We start from the raw sequence: 14175 nt of genomic DNA on the forward strand, positions 1-14175 counted from the left end.
AGGCATGATCATGGCAGAGAAGCGAATGGAAAAGCTGTCAGGTGTGAAGCAGAGATAAGAATCTAAGTTTCACACATAGGTTGTTTCCCAAAATAGTAATTGCCAAAGGGAGAGACGTCTCTAACAGTCCTAGGCAGGTGGATTCTTTTGGAGATTTTTGTTTGTTTGTTTGCTTGTTCGTTCGTTTTTCCCCTACCTGCAGTGCACCACAATGGGGCCACTGAAGAAATTGCTGAAGGCGTTCACTCTCCTTCTCAGTTTGAGGAGCAGGTGAGGATCCTCAGGCACCCCGTGGTCTGGCCAGCTGGTAAACTGAATGTGAGTCACCTCTCTTCCAGCTGTTTTTTCCTTTTTCTAGTCAAGAGATAATATTTTCCTTGAGATGATTTTTAAAGCAAACTATGAAACATAAATAAGTGGAAGGGCATACCAGTACAAAGTCTCCTCGTGCAAACATAAACTGCTCAAAAGAGTTCACGATTTCCTAAAGTGTCCTATAAATTGTCTCTGCCATGATTGCATTTTCCTTTTTAATCAATAACTAGTAGTTAAGATATTGTACAGGACTTGCATGTACTACCCAGTAAGCAATAACTTAACAGTAAGTCAAGTAAGGTAAAGAAAGTATAACCAAAATTTCTAGAAACTTGGCATGCTGTCAAGCCAAAAACAAACAAAAACAAAAACAACAAAAACAAAAAACAAACATACACCATAAAAGGGAGGCGGGGAGGTAGAAGCTTTTTGAATGTGTGTTTAAAATGATATGAAATAAAGATCATTTTCATAGCTATTTAAAATACTTCTGCTTGGTAGGCCAGCAAACAGGACTAATTCTTATGTAAGCAAAGTCTGATTAATTATTTGATTAACATTGTATTCCTTAGGGCCTCCCATGGTAGCAACATCAACTCAAAATGTAGAGAGAGGACTGAGGAAAGTCAGCCCCAGATTACAGCTCACGTTTGTTCTAATTTCTCGGTAACCACTGTAAGATACATAAGTTATAATTCTCTGACCAGGTATAAAGAACCATCTACATTTAGATAACGAAAAAAACATGCAAACTGAGTTGATTAGCACCAGTAAACCCAGACTACACAATGCAGCCAAATAGGCATCAATGTCGAAATATATCCTGACATCTATGGATCAGGTGCCTTTGCAGCCTAGTCAAACAAGTCGCCAGGAACCACTGGTAGGACTGTTTCACAGAATTCTATAGACATAACAATGAGTAATACCATGAAAACCTAAGAAGACCTCCAGAGATATATACAGTAAGTCTGTTTCTCCTGTAGGAAATACACCTCAACCATACAGAAATACAATTTAGATTACTAAAAGTCCTACAATAAATGAAATACAGAGAAAATTTTAACCCCTTATATAAAGACTTGCATTTTTTTAAATAGCTTTTTTATAATAAATTTTATTTTATACATTTTATAATCGTGATACATTTTATAATCTTGATAGGTTGCATGTATCTAGGAATTTATCTATTTCTTCTAAGTTTTCCAATTTATTGGCATATACCTGCTCATAGCAGCATCTGATAATCTTTTAAATTTCTGCAGTATCACAGTGGCAATGTCTCCTTTTTCATCTCTGACGGTATTTACGACGGTATTTACTGGGGTTTCAATTGTTTTTTTCCTTAGTGTGGCTAAAGGCTTGTCAATTTCATCTTGTTTTTTTTTTTCTTCCTTTTTGTGAGATGGAGTCGCACTGCAATACTCAGGCTAGAGTGCAATGACACAATATCAGCGCACTGCAACCTCTGCTTCCCAGGTTCAAGCCATTCTCCTGCCTCAGCTTCCCAAGTAGCTGGGATGACAGGTATATGCCACCACGCCTGGCTATTTATTTTTTTTTTTTTTTTGCATTTTTAGTAGAAATGGGGTTTCACCATATTGGCCAGGCTGGTCTTGAACTCCTGCCCTCAAGTAATCTGCCTGCCTCAGCCTCCCAGAGGATTCAGATTACAAGCATGAGCCACTGTACCCAGCCTGTCAATTTTATCTTTTCTTTAAAAAAAAAAAAAAAAACCATTTTATTTTGTTGACGCTTTGTATTTTTTTACTTCAATTTCACATATTTTTACTTTGATATTTATTATTTTCTCCTACTAATTTACAGTTTGGTTTGCTTTTGCTTTTCTAGTTCTTTGAGATGTATCGTTACGTTGTTTATTTGAAACTTCTCTTTTTTAATGTAGGGGCTTAGTGCTACAAACTTTTCTCTTAGTACTGCTTTCACTGTATCGCACAGGATTTGGTTTGTTGTGTTTCCATTTTCATTTGTTTTGAGAATTTCCCTAGTAATTTCCTCATTGAATCAGTAACCATTGAGGAGTATATTGCTTACTCTCCATGAGTTCATATAGTTTCCACAATTATTCTTGTTACTGATTTCTAGTTATACTGTGGTCAAAGAAAATAGTTGATAACTTTTTTTTAATTTTCTAAGATTTGTTTTATAGCATAACATATGGTATATCCTTGAGAATGATCCATAGGCTGAGGAGTAGAATGTATATTCTTTAGACACTGGCTGAAGGGTTCTATAAATGTCTATTAGATCCATTTGGTCTATGAGGCAAATTAAGACCAATGTTGCTTTGTCAGTTTTATTCCTGGATGATCTGTCTAATGCTGAAAGTAGGATGTCGAAGTCTCCAACTATTATTGTATTGAGTCTATCTCTCTCTTTAGCTCTAACAATATTTGCTTTATATATCTGGGTGCTCAAATATTAGGTGCATATATATTTCCAATTGTTATATCCTCTTGCTGAATTGACTCCTTTATCATTACATAGAGACCATCTGTGCCTCTTTTATTGGTTTTCGTGTTAAAATATATCTTGTGATATAAGTATAGTTAGTACTGCTCTGTTTAGGTTTACATTTACATAGATTATAATTTTTCATCTCTCATTTTCAGTCTATTTGTGTCTTTACAAGTGAAGAATGTTTCTCCTAAACAACAGAATGTTGGGTCTTGTTTTATTAATCTATTCAGCCACTCTATGTCTTTTGCTTAGAGAGTTTAGGCCACTGATATTCAATGTTACTATTGATAAATAAAGACTTATTCCTGTCATTTTGTTATTTGTTTTCTGGTTGTTTTGTGGTCTCATCTTCCTTCTTCCTTTTCTTCCTGTTTACCTTTAAGTTAAGGTGATTTTCTCGGGTGATCTGTTTTAATTTCTTACTTTTTATTTTTATGTATCTGTGGTATGTTTTTTGATATGGGGTTATCATGTGATTTGCAAGTAGTATCTTATAATGCATTATTTTACAATGACGATAACAGAGATTGTGTAAACAAACTGACAGGCAAAGTGTAATGCAACAAAAAATGCTACATTTTAACTTTATTCCTCCACTTCTTGTCATTTTCTTATTTCAATTCATATATTATTTTGCTGTCCATGACTTGAAAACTTGTTGTAGGCATTATTTTTGGTACCCAAAACCTTAACAGACAAGTAATGAGATGGACGTTGTAATGAAAAGTTTCCCAGCAAACAAAAGCCCATGGCCTAATGGCTTTATTACTGTATTTTATCAAACATTTAAAGAAGAGCTAAAGCCAGTTCTACTCAAACTGTTCCAAAAAATGGAAGAGAAGGGAATTCTTCCAAACCATTCTATGAAGTCAGAATACCATTCTCTGATACCAGAACCAGACAAAGACACATCAAATAAAGAAACATCCCTGGTCAACATCCCTGGTGAGTACTGATGCAAAACTCCTCAACAAAATACTAGCAAACTGAATTTAACAACATATCAAAAAGATCATTCATCCTGACCAAGTGGCATTTATCCAAAGGATGCAAGGATGGTTTGACATACACAGGTTGATCATTGTGATACATTATATCAACAGAGTGAACCACAAAAGACATATATGATCATTACAATTGATGTTGAAAAAGTATTTCATAAAATTCAACATCTCTTCCTAATAAAAACCCTTAAAAAACAAGGTAAGGAAGGAACATACCTCAACAAAATAAAAGTCATATATGACAGACTCACGGCTAGCATTCTACTAAATGGGAAGAAACTGATAGCCTTTCCTTGAAGATCTAGATAAAGACAAGAATGCCCACTTTCACCACGGTGATTCAACATAGTACTGGAAGTCTAAGCTAGAGCAACCAGACAATAGAAAGAAACACAGGGCATCCAAATTGGAAAGGAAGAAGCCCAATCATCCTTTTTTGCAGATTATATAATCTTATATTTGGAAAAAAAACGACTCCACCAAAAAGTTCATAACTGATCAACAAATTCAGTAATGTCATAAGATACAAAATCAACATTAAACAAATAGTATTTCAACAATCTGAAAAAGAAATCAAGAAAGTAATCTTATTTACAATAAATAAAAGCAATATAAATACTTAGGAATAAACTTAACCAAAGAAGTGAAAAATCTCTACAATGAAAACTATAAAAAATTGATGCAAGAAATTGAAGAGAATGTAAAAAAATGGAAAGCTACTCCATGTTCATGAATAGAAAGACTCAGTATTGTTAAAATGTTCATACTGCTCAAAACTATCTACAAATTCAATTTAATCTCCATCAAAATACCAACAGTGTTCTTCACAAATAGAAAAAAAAATCTTAATGTTTATATAAAACTGCAAAACACCAAGAATAGCCAAAGCCATCCTGAGCAAAAAGAACAAAACTGGAAGAATCACATTACTTGACTTAAAATTATTTTTCAGAGCTATAATAACCAGAACAGCATGGTACTGACATAAAAACATACATAAAGCAATGGAACACAATACAGAACACATAAATAATTATGTAAGTCTACAGTGAACTCATTTCTGACAAAGGGCTCAAGAATATGCATTGGGGAAAGGACAGTCTCCACAATAGATGGTACTATGAAAATTGGGTATTTGTATGGAGAAGAATGAAACTAAACCCCTTTCTCTTGCTGTATACAAACATTAAATAGAAATGGATTAAAAACTTAAATCTAAGACCTTAATCTATGAAAATACTAAAAGAAAATTTTGGGAAACTCTCCAGGCCATTGGTTTGTGCAAAAATTTATCGAGTAGGACTCCACAAGCACAGGGAACCAAACCAAAAATGAACAAGTAGAATCACATCAAGTTAAAAGCTTCTGTACAGCAAAGCAAATAATAAACAAAGTGAAGAGACAACCCACAGAATGAGAGAAAATATTTGCAAGAGATCAACCTGACAAGGGATTAGTAACCAGAATACATTAAAAAAAAATAGAACAAAAAATCTAATAATCTAATTTTTAAATAAGCAAAAGATCTGAATAGACATTTATCAAAAGAAGACAAATAAATGCTAAACAGATATATAAAAAGTGGTCAACATTATTTATTTATCAGAGAAATGGAAATCAAAACTACATTAAGATATCATGTCGCTCCAATTAAAATGGCTTATATATAAAAGACAGCCAAGAATGAATGTTTACATGGATGTGAAGGAAAGAAACCCTCAATGTTGGCAAGAAAGTAAATTAGTACAACAACTATGTAGAACAGTTTGGAGGTTTCTCGAAAAACTAAAAATAGCACTACCATATGATCCAGTAATCCCACTGCTAGCTATATACGGCAAAGAAGGGAAATAAGTAGATTGAAGAGAGACATCTGCACTCCCATGTTTATTGCAGCACTATTCACAGTAGTCAAGTTTTGGAAACACCCAAAGCCTCAATCAACAGATGAATGGATACAGAAAATGATACATACATACAATGAAGTATTATTCAGCCATAAAAAGGGATAAGATCTATTCATCTGCAACAACATGGAAGGACCTGGAGAACATTATGGTAAGTGAAATAAGCCAGACACAGAAATGCAAACTTCATATGTTGTTACTTATTTGTGGTAGCAAAAAATTAAAATCACTGAACTCTTGGAGTTACAGAGTAGAATGATGGTTATCAAAGGATGGGAATGGTATGGCAGAGGTGGAAATGGTGATGGTTAATGTGTATAAAAATATAGTTAGATAAAATGAATAAGATTTAGTATCTGATCACACAACAGGGTGACTATTCAACGATAATTCATTATACATTTCCAAGTAACTAAAAGAGTATAATCAGATTGTTTGTAACACATGTAAAGGATAAATGCTTGGGATGATAGATGCCCTATTTACCCTGATGTGATTGTCATGCATTGTATGCTTGTACCAAAATATCTCATTTACCCCATAAATATACACACCTACCATGTACCCCAAAAAATTAAAAATAAAATTCATGTGTTGAAAATAAAAGATACATTACCCACACCATAAAGTTCACCAGCTTAAAATATACAATTCGGTATTTATATTGCATTCACTAAAGGGTACAATCATCACCACCATCTAATTATAGAACATTTTTATCACCACAAAATTAAAGCCTGTGCTTATTAGCAGCCAACCCATTTCTGTTTGACTTCCTGAGCTCCAGGCAACCCACTGATCTACTTTCTGTCTTATAGGCTTGCCTATTGTGGATTTTTCATATAAATGGAATTATATAATATGTTTGATGACCTCCATTTTAACTATTATCTAAGGCTACACTGATCTCTTTATTTTCTGAAATAAACATTCTATTTTCTGCTGCATAGTTAGAACTTTACACTTCTTACAGTATTCTCTGTCATTTCTCTTATGAAAATAATATAAATATTTTTTCATAAAAGTAGGAACCCACTGCCAATAAGGACAATTTGCTTATTCTTTTAAAATTTAATATGTATTTGATACATTTAATTGATCTTTTCTTTTTTTTTTAATACTTCCAGGATCACAGTATAATAGATACTTTTGATTTGACTTGAACAAACACTTCTTGACCAGTGACTTAAATTAGACCCTACTGGTTTTTGTCATTGTTCCAACCACAGCTTTCTATCCTAAATGTTATAAAAAATAACTTTCTCCTGATATATTTTAATTTCTCACATTTAATACTACCTAATTTTAGTTTTATCAAAATAGTATCAAAATAAAAATTATGTAAAAAAAGCAAACTCACATTTACAATGTTCAATTTCTGAATGATATAATCTGGACATCTTTTGTGCTGGTTGATCTTCACAACAACATCTCCAAAAGCCCGAGTGCCCTCTTCTACTGACGGCCAGTATTCTGCACACTTGTTCTACATTTACAAAAAAAAAAAAAAGTATTTCAATGTTTAAGTCCATTTTTATCAAAAATTCTTTAAAAACTGAAAACCAACATATACTCATTTGAAATTCTCAAAACATTTGTATAGTTTAAGCACGTATAAATCTTAATTTCTAATGCTTGAGATATATTCTATTTCCCACTAATATGTCCTGAAGAATTTCCTTCATACTTTTTAGCAGAAGGATGATCTTTCCGGGCTTAGCTGCATGTTAAGAGAGGACATACTTGTCAGCGAAAAAGATATGGTTGCTTGTGGTTAATTTTAGGTAGGGGGGCAGAAAGGCTTTTACTTCTCCTAAAGTCATATTACATGACTCACCACCTATCTGCTCAAGGTCAGTTTTGTTTCGAGTATTAAGTTCTTGTGAACCTAACACAGTGAAATGTACTGAACGTGTAACAGTACTACAAAGAATCAGGAATCAAGCAAGAGACTAGCAAGTGATCAGAAGTATTGAAATTCTATGCATATAGACATTTATTTGCATATTAAAAAGTTAGTTTTCTACATGTATGAAAAATTTAAATTAAATGTTAGCATTGATAAAAATAGAGAACTATCAGTCATCGGGCAGATGTATGTGCCTTTTCAAAATGCCATTCAACACTTTATTTTCCTAACCTCAAGATCCACACTATGAACCTTCCTGGTTCTTACCCTGTTTCCTTCTTCACATCGAGTGACCATGACAATAACTGTGGCTTTCTGTTCCCAAATCATCCTCCAGAAATCATCAACAGTTTCATCCCTGGGACCTAGGAGGTAAACAAATACAAGCTGATAGAAATATTTTCTTAAAAGTGCTATAAAATAATTTTTCAAAAAGAATATTGGATTATCAAATAAATTACCTTGTGCAGCAATGTATTTCCTGGGTTCTTTGAAACCCTGTGGAAAACACATGCAAAGATATGTCATTTGCTGTACATTAAATTACTCATTAACATGCAAAATTGTGAGTTAGAGGAATTGCTTTAGATCCATTATTTTGTGATAGTGAATTTCTCTGGGCAACTTCAAATTGTTAAAGGGACCTTATTAATGGTCGTCAGGCATTTAACTGTGCTAAACATGTAAGCTTTGACAAATAATATTCATGACTTTCATGTGCCTTTGCTATACTTCAAACAGTTTTAAACACTAGGCTTCATCTTCATCTGGGATGCTGTGGCAATTTACAAGAGTGATCTAGACATTTCAATATTTTATATCCCGCCAACTCTTAAAGGATCGTCTACCACGATTTAAACTTTCTCACCAGCCATGTAGTTACTTTGGAAATTTTACTCAATTTCTTTCAACAAATCATTCTTGGATTATACCCAAATTTCCACCTCTTCAGTTCTGCTGGAATATGCTGATTCCCTAGACTTCTTTGCCATTTCAGATAAGAAATATAATAACTTTTATTTCATTACCTACAATGTTTCTTTCTCTGCTCCTGTTACAAAGATAAAGGAGTATAGAGGAAGATAAAATGTTATACTGGCTTCTTTCAGAATTATCTCAGACTCCTTAAAGTTGCCTCAGCAATGAAAGAAATGCTTCAGAAAGGATGACCTTTGCCATTGGATTAAATTTGAAACACAGCTCACAAGAATTCAAGATTAAATTAAGTAACTTCCTGAACTTCTATCTCATGACACAGTATTATGCATACATTCATTTATTTAATAAGTATTTATCAAACAGCTTCAATATGTCAATCACCTATCTAAAAGCAGAAGACATATGCTTTCTTGGAGCTCCAAGTTCCATTGGAGAAATGTAAGTATACTTGATACTGTAATTACCATATGTATTTGAATAGAAAATACAGTTACTTCTTCTGGTAGGTGGTGAGGACACTGGGAAAATGGCAGAGTTGGTGAGAAAAAAGATTTGTTTTTAGTCTGCATGTATTTTTATACTGTTTAAAATTATTTAACCTATGTAATGCATTAATTATTTAACATTTGTATAATAAATTAAGTTTTAAAATATTTTAAATAAATTAATCATGTACAGACATTTACATTTCTGCATAAATCCAGTGGACAGATGATCTGTGTTGATGAAGAATGTCTGCACATTCAGTGTTATGAATTAAAGCATAGCAACTGGGAGTCAGTCAGGCTCTGGCTGAATTTCAACTCAAATATTTACCAATTGGGTGAGCAAGGACAAGGTAATTAACTAAACTGACCCTCCAGTCCTCACCTATATGGCACGTGGCTGAAGCAAATGTGGCTTCTTGAGAGAAACACATGCATGTAGATCAGTTAGTCTAGTAGCTAGCACATAGTAGGCATCAGAGTATGTTAAATTAATTCTTAATATAATTTTGTTTCTAGAGAAAAATTCTGTTACACCTAATACCAACAGTCATATAATAAATAACTATTCCTGAAAATATTAGTAATTTTTAAGTTTACGTCAGTGACAGGGGTTAATTCAAAATATTTTTAATAATATTTTTAAAAATTTGCCAAGACAAAGAAGAAGCAGAATGAAATATAAATGCAAATTATTGATGACAAAATGATGGGGCTGTAACTTGGAAGTTATACATTTTTACTCACATCAATATAGCTGGCATTTATGTAGTTTGATCCTGCGTCTCCATTGATCTCAGAGAGTTCAACACGGTTATAATCATCTGTTTAAAGAAAACAAAAATAAATAAGTGAAGTCATGAATAACCAAGTAGCCTAAATATACGGGAATTTAATACTCAATAAATACTCACAAGGAAGAATGTCAACATAACGGTTTTTATTCTGGTTAAAGGACTTTCGAGCTTCCTTTATAGGAAACTTGCTGAATACCCGTGGAATGCTCTGAAAGAAACAATGATTTCTTGGATCACAGCAGATTCAGGAAAAATAATTTTCCCTTTACCAATGATCATTTGAGCAAATGGCATATCCTGTCAAGTATTTTCTTCATACTGATGAAAAAATTTTCTTAGAGTAATTGAAATTAAGATCAGGAATTATGAAAAAAATACCTTTTTCTCAAAAATTAATGATGGACTACTTTCAGAACAAATCTCTTGAGTGGGGACAAATTTAGGATTAATTGTTGTGTCACTTTAAAATTCATTTAAAAACAGATACTTGGATGAGTATTTAGAGTACAACTACAGAACCAGCCAAATACATTTTGTGACACAATTTCATAATACAATAAAGCATTACATTAAAATATTTACTAGCTCCACCCTACAATCTTGTCAACCTCTTTGAGTCTCTTTTCTGGTTCACAGATATCTGCTAATAAAATCTACTTTGCTTATGTTGCAATATCGGGTAGGATACATTATCAAGGCAAATGGTGATATAAATACATTTAAAGTGGAATTGTCTTGATGTCAAATTTATCGTCATGTAACAAAAGCAACACACACCTGAAATTCAGCCAGAAAAAGCCTTCCTTCATCAGCAATCTTTCTTTTATAAGTTTCCAACAAAATGTCTGCGTGAATTGGCTCTACATTCATTAGTTGTTTTTCATCATCTGTAAACGTATTAAAAATTCAGTACCAGTTAGACGTGCCTTTCAAGTGGGCATGCACATTTCATTAAATTTATACACTGTAACTTGATCCTTCAGCTTCTTTCTTCCTTGTACATGTTCCGTCTCAGAAATCTCACTTACAAACTAGACTGTTCTTCCCCATTTTCTATGTTTAGAGAAAGGATCCCAGACCAAACACCACCATTAGAAGGGCATTCACATTTGTTTGATTATATGCATTTCATAGCAATTACCATACTTATTTATTTCTAATACAATTATTATTTTTCTTTGTATTTTTTCATTTTCAACTTGTGAAATACTGTAAACATGCAGATGAAATAAGATAATATGATTAATACCCTGGTACCCATGACTCAGCTTAATTTGATCATCTGTTTACACTAAATGGTGAAACAAGTTGTATTCATTTGCTATGTTTCAAGGGTATGAAGCACATCACATACTATGTTTGTGAAATAACTTACAAAAGATTAAAAATATATACTCCCCATAAAATCTAAAATTGCATATAGAACTTGAAAAAAATAGCTTTAAAAAGGTAAGAGAATTTAAGCTGCCACACATGAAAAAGTATGTTTCTCCTACTCTTCCATGGACTACTGATGGTATTTCTTTCAATATTCATATTAATCTCACCCATTTATCAGAGTAAGAAAGAAGTTATCCAGGAGGGTGACCCATTTATCTTATTGCCCATGAAAACTTTCTATCCAATCACAGCTACCAAACTGGCTACGGGCAATTGCTTCTTTGGGTTGTTGAGAATGCCTGGTATTCATTCATTCTGAACTGAGGGCCATATTCAGGGTTTGATGAGGTCTGAGTGAGTAAATCCTACTGCATTCCAAGGTGCAATCAGTATTAATTTTGGGATAAAGTATTTCATTGACACTTTGCAAGTCCACGTTAACTCCTTGACATGGATTTTTCCTTTTCTGCTCAGGTGTTTATTACTGTTGGTTCTTCATTCCTTCATTAGCTTATCAAAAAGGATCCTCAGGAGTCCCTATTTCAGTAAGTTATTTATTCACTAATATTTACCAAATCCCAGTACTCACTTTGGTATGGGGCATAAAGCAGTGAATAAGTTAAAAAAAAAAAAAAAAAGCCTCCCTGCTTTCACAAAGCTTACATTCTAGTTAAGGGAGGATAGTCAACGACCACATAAATAAATATGTAATACGAGGTCAAATAGTGTTACATTCTGCAATGAAAAATAAAGCCTATGAAGGAGCTCCAACCATTCAGTCCTAAAGTTTCTGCATAGAGACGTGGTACCTGCTGTTACCAGAGGGACACTCCAATACAGATTAACACAGAAAAAGGAGTTCTGAAATTCTTCCTGTCTTAAGTATGAGAAAGCAAGTAACTTACTGTAAACAAAGGTTCAATTTTTGTAACTTTGTCCCCTTTTATTGGATCAGAAATCACATTTTAGAAACAAAATTAAATAAATAATGTAAATGTTGAAAAAAAAAAGATAAACGTATTTGTTTTCTTCTCCTAAGTCAAACTGCTGTTCTTTGTCCCGTCCGTAAACGTGTCTTTAAAGGGAGCAGCCACCATTCGGCCATGGCAGGGACTTGGGGAGACATCGCATCTCCCCATCTCCTGCAACTTCTATCCACTCTTCCTTCCATCATGTCTTCATTTGTTGGTCCATTGGTTCTTCACAGACTTAACAGAGCAGATTTCTGCTCTCTCACACAGTTTTCTGTCGTCTATATATCTATAGAACCATACACATTCAACTACTAGGGCATGTGAATTACTGTCATACTTGTTGATAGATCTGTTTTCCTCTATCAGATTCTAAACCCTTTAAGGGCAGAATCTGTGCCTGTCACTGTAGCACTCTCAGTACCCGGCACAATGCTTGGCGTACACCAGGAAATTCACAAGTGCTGACTGAGTAAAGGAATTCAAGTTTTATCACTGTATCAACAGAAGTCCAAGTTAAATTAAAAATGCCCAATTCTTATTTAAAATGAATGGGGCTGGGCATTGTGTTTCATGCCTATTAATCCCAGTACTTTGGGAGGCCAACGTGGGTGGATCACTTGAGGCAAGGAGTTTGAGACCAGCCTGGACACTATGGTGAAATCTCATCACTACTAAAAATACAAAAATTAGCCAGGCCTGGTGGTGCCAGCCTGTACTCCCAGATACTCGGGAGGCTGATGTCCAAGAGAATCCCTTGAACCAGGAGGCAGAGGGTACAGTAAGCAGAGATTGCACCACTGCACTCCAGCCTGGGTGACAGAATGAGACTCTGTCTTAAAAATAAATAAATAAATAAATAAATAAGTATAAAAAATAAAATTAATAGATTCAAGTGCAGGGGAAGGAATACTCATCAGTAAAAAATATGCATACTTACCCCTTTCAACAAGTTCCTGTTGTTCATCTAAATTGCTGTGAAAAAGAAACATAAGTTTCTGTATTCATGAGAAACTCAGCATTCAGTGGCTATTTAACAAAAATTTAAGGAATATATTGAAGGAAGAAAGGAAGGAAGTCAGGGAGACGAAATGGGGAAGGCAGAAAAAGAGAGAAGGAAAGGAAAGAAAGCAGGAAGAGCCTGGGGAGGAGGGAGAACAGAAGGACGCGGGAGAGGAGAGGCAGAGAGGAGACAGGAGGGGTGTAAGGAAAAGGTGAGCGAGGCGAAAACCTTCCAGGAGTTGTTGCTAAACTCACGTCAGAAACTAAATGATTTTATTTCAAACCTTCTGTTTTCCGTAAGATGTGGTTGTTTCTGGCCAAAAAACCACATCCGCTTCCCCAGACCTCTCCCTCCTTTTGCTTGTGTCACTCCTACATCCCTCTGACCCACTTTGTAGTAAAAAAGCCACACATTCGTTCACCGGTTATTATTAAATAAGCTCACACCATAATTAGTATATTTATAAAATAATACTATTATTTAATTCAAACCAATAAAACCATACGAAAAGGTTTTAATTAAAAGTTCCATCATGAAGTGGGCTTTCTGCTGTCTTCTCTGTAGTTCAGGTATTCCATCTAACTGACTCCATCACTGCCATATGGATATGTGTTTGCACCATCACAACTATTATTATCATTTAAAAATGTATAATCAGCTCTTACCAGGATCTTTTCTTATGCAGATCATAGATTTTATAGAGAACAACAAGTAGGGCTATTGATGTCACAATAATCAGAAATGCCAGAAATGCTATCAGTGCCTTAGAATTATCTAGAAATAAAAAATAAGACATTCAGAGAACCGTTGTCAAGTAACTTGCTAGACTGTTTGAATAATCACCTCCAAAGTAGTTATACTGTAATATTTTTAAATTTAAAGTCAGATGTTTAAAAAATAAAATGTTTAGAATAAGGTCAAATACAATAAATTTCTAATTCTGTGTTTTTGGCTATATTATTCAGAACAAATAAAAAAAAATTT

The 14175-nt window shown here is 33.8% G+C and overlaps 1 protein-coding gene across 8 annotated transcripts in view; it reads right to left on the bottom strand.

Annotated features, from left to right (window-relative positions):
• The window catches only part of PTPRC (protein tyrosine phosphatase receptor type C), a 121505-nt gene that overhangs the window by 17193 nt on the left and 90137 nt on the right, over positions 1–14175 (bottom strand). For all 8 annotated transcript variants that reach the window (XM_074385073.1, XM_074385074.1, XM_010348837.3 and 5 more), the window contains 9 exons: positions 13857–13965; positions 13129–13163; positions 10615–10724; positions 9955–10045; positions 9788–9864; positions 8078–8114; positions 7884–7981; positions 7068–7193; positions 197–354 (listed from right to left, as the gene is read on the bottom strand). In XM_074385073.1, the coding sequence (XP_074241174.1) occupies positions 197–354; positions 7068–7193; positions 7884–7981; positions 8078–8114; positions 9788–9864; positions 9955–10045; positions 10615–10724; positions 13129–13163; positions 13857–13965 (841 nt within the window). The remainder of the gene's footprint in view (positions 1–196; positions 355–7067; positions 7194–7883; positions 7982–8077; positions 8115–9787; positions 9865–9954; positions 10046–10614; positions 10725–13128; positions 13164–13856; positions 13966–14175) is intronic.

This window comes from Saimiri boliviensis, chromosome 14, assembly GCF_048565385.1.
Source record: "Saimiri boliviensis isolate mSaiBol1 chromosome 14, mSaiBol1.pri, whole genome shotgun sequence".
Classification (NCBI taxonomy): domain Eukaryota; kingdom Metazoa; phylum Chordata; class Mammalia; order Primates; family Cebidae; genus Saimiri; species Saimiri boliviensis.